Raw genomic sequence first — 2,030 nt, forward strand, 5'->3', positions numbered from 1 at the left:
CTGTAGAAGAAGGCTGAGAGTAGTGCAATATATGAAGTTTTTTAGCTGCTTGTATCTATCCTGGTTTTCCAACAAAATGACCTAGTTAAGCTGTTAGTCTGAAATGGGAATCATAATTTTGGCATTGATCAGAAACTGGTTATGGGAAGGTTTTATGGGGGGGTGGTTTGCTTAAAATGACATGTCTGTTTGCTTATTGCCAGGCGCTGGATGACCATAACTAAACAATGTCTGTACCACGTGGAGCTGTCCATGCAAAGTGGATAGTGGGGAAAGTAATAGGAACCAAAATGCAGAAAACTGCCAAAGTGAGAGTGACAAGGCTTGTGCTAGATCCTTACTTGCTAAAGGTAAAAGCTGGTTAACAACTTGTCTTGCATGGTAATCTTTTTTCTGTCCAGAGGAATGTTTTATTGATTTGACTCACGATTTTTGATAGCTCTTTACAAGGCAAACTCCTTAAGGAACACGCCCAATGATTGTCAGTTGTGGGGTGTGACTGCGAAGGATGACAAGCAGTGTGTTGTGAGGGCACTTCCTTACAAATTACCTGCTAAATGTATTTCTTTGAAGTGCTTTGTTAATGCACTTCATTTTATCTTAGTTGAGAAGGTAAATTTTTGTTGTTTCACACTTTGATTTAATTTTTCATATTGATTTGGAGTATGCTTTGATTTGGAAACTTGACATTAGTCACTTTTACAGTGAATTCTGTAGCAGTTTTCCTGTATGCATAATTGTAGGCATAGCTAGTATTTGAATCTATACTGTGATGTGCTATAGGAGCTTTGTGTTTATCACTTCTTGTTAATGCATTTCAAACAGGGAGGTTGAAATTGGTATTTTCTCCATTTTTGGATACAGAAACTGTGGTACATGGAGGTGGAATAAGTTGCCTTTGGTGACCAGAAGGTTAAGAGTAGATGCAGGATTAGATAATCAGTCCAATATTTTATCCAGTAGAAGAACCTGTTAATTTCTTTATTAAAGGTTCTGAATTCTGCCACTCTAGTAAGAATAAATACTGAATTTTTATATGAAAGAAAACGAATTGAGCAAGAAAATTCAAATGACAAACATCAGAATACTGATTTCAGGACTGAAGAACTTTAAACATAGTAGAATGAATAAGAATTAACATCAGTTCTTGAATCCTGGACTGCACAGGGAAGTCATTCAGCTTGGAAGAGCCAAGGCAACTGTCTTGCAAGAAGCATTGCTGATGTGAAGCATCCTAAGGAGAGAAAGAGTTAACACAGCAGAACAAAAGTATCTAATTTTAAAAACTATATAAAACTTCTTAGTGAAATTTAGTTAGTTTTATATTAACTATATATTTGCCAATTGCTTAATTTTGAAATCTAATGCCACTGTTTCTTTTTTTTCCTTCTACAGTTCTTTAACAAACGAAAAACCTATTTTGCCCATGATCCGTTGCAGCAGTGTGTTGTTGGAGACATTGTTCTTCTGAAGGCTTTGCCTGAGCGAAGGAGCAAACATGTGAAACATGAACTGGCTGAAATTGTTTTCAAGGTTGGAAAAGTCATAGATCCAATAACAGGGAAACCCTGTGCAGGAACGAGATTCCTTGAAAATCTGCCAGATTCGGAAAATCTGACAGAGGCAGATACTACCTATCTCAGTGAAAAACTTCAGGAACTTAAAGTTTGTTCAACCGACAAATAGTGGGGGAAATATTTAAACAGAAGGCCCTGCTGTTGTATGTTACCTGTTTTGGTGAGATCTGTAGTCCAAATAAATAGTAAACATAGTTGCTTATAAGCACAGATGTTACAGATCAATAGCACCTCAAATCTTTAAATTAAAATACAGAGAAAACATGAGTTTAATGTTAACACTTCATTTTGTTGCATGTAGTTTTGCCCCAAGCCTTGACAGTTCCAAAAACCAGCTGCTCACCTGGAATGACTCTTCTGTATTGAGAAAGAAAGGAATATAGCTGTATAATGTTTAGGTTTGGTGGGAGGGTTGTTATACTACTTGATTGTTCTGCATTTCAGGCAGTCTTT

General features: G+C 36.6%; 1 protein-coding gene across 1 annotated transcript; it reads left to right on the forward strand.

Moving 5' to 3' along the window:
• The first annotated feature begins 200 nt into the window (after nt 1–200).
• On the forward strand, nt 201–1,707 carry MRPS17 (mitochondrial ribosomal protein S17). Its single transcript, XM_010024287.1, has 2 exons — nt 201–350; nt 1,396–1,707. The coding sequence occupies exons 1-2, from the start codon at nt 228–230 to the stop codon at nt 1,684–1,686; spliced, it is 414 nt and encodes a 137-aa protein (XP_010022589.1). The 5' UTR covers nt 201–227; the 3' UTR covers nt 1,687–1,707.
• The last annotated feature ends 323 nt before the right edge of the window (nt 1,708–2,030 follow it).

The sequence above is a fragment of the Nestor notabilis genome, unplaced genomic scaffold, assembly GCF_000696875.1.
Source record: "Nestor notabilis isolate BGI_N333 unplaced genomic scaffold, ASM69687v1 scaffold34411, whole genome shotgun sequence".
NCBI classification, from domain to species: Eukaryota; Metazoa; Chordata; class Aves; order Psittaciformes; family Psittacidae; genus Nestor; species Nestor notabilis.

Excerpts from the sequence above, each read along its gene's own strand:
- MRPS17 (XM_010024287.1), top strand. The coding sequence starts at position 228 with ATGTCTGTACCACGTGGAGCTGTCCATGCAAAGTGGATAGTGGGGAAA. Across the intron at positions 351-1,395 it reads TAGATCCTTACTTGCTAAAG|TTCTTTAACAAACGAAAAAC; the intron begins GTAAAAGCTGGT and ends TTCCTTCTACAG.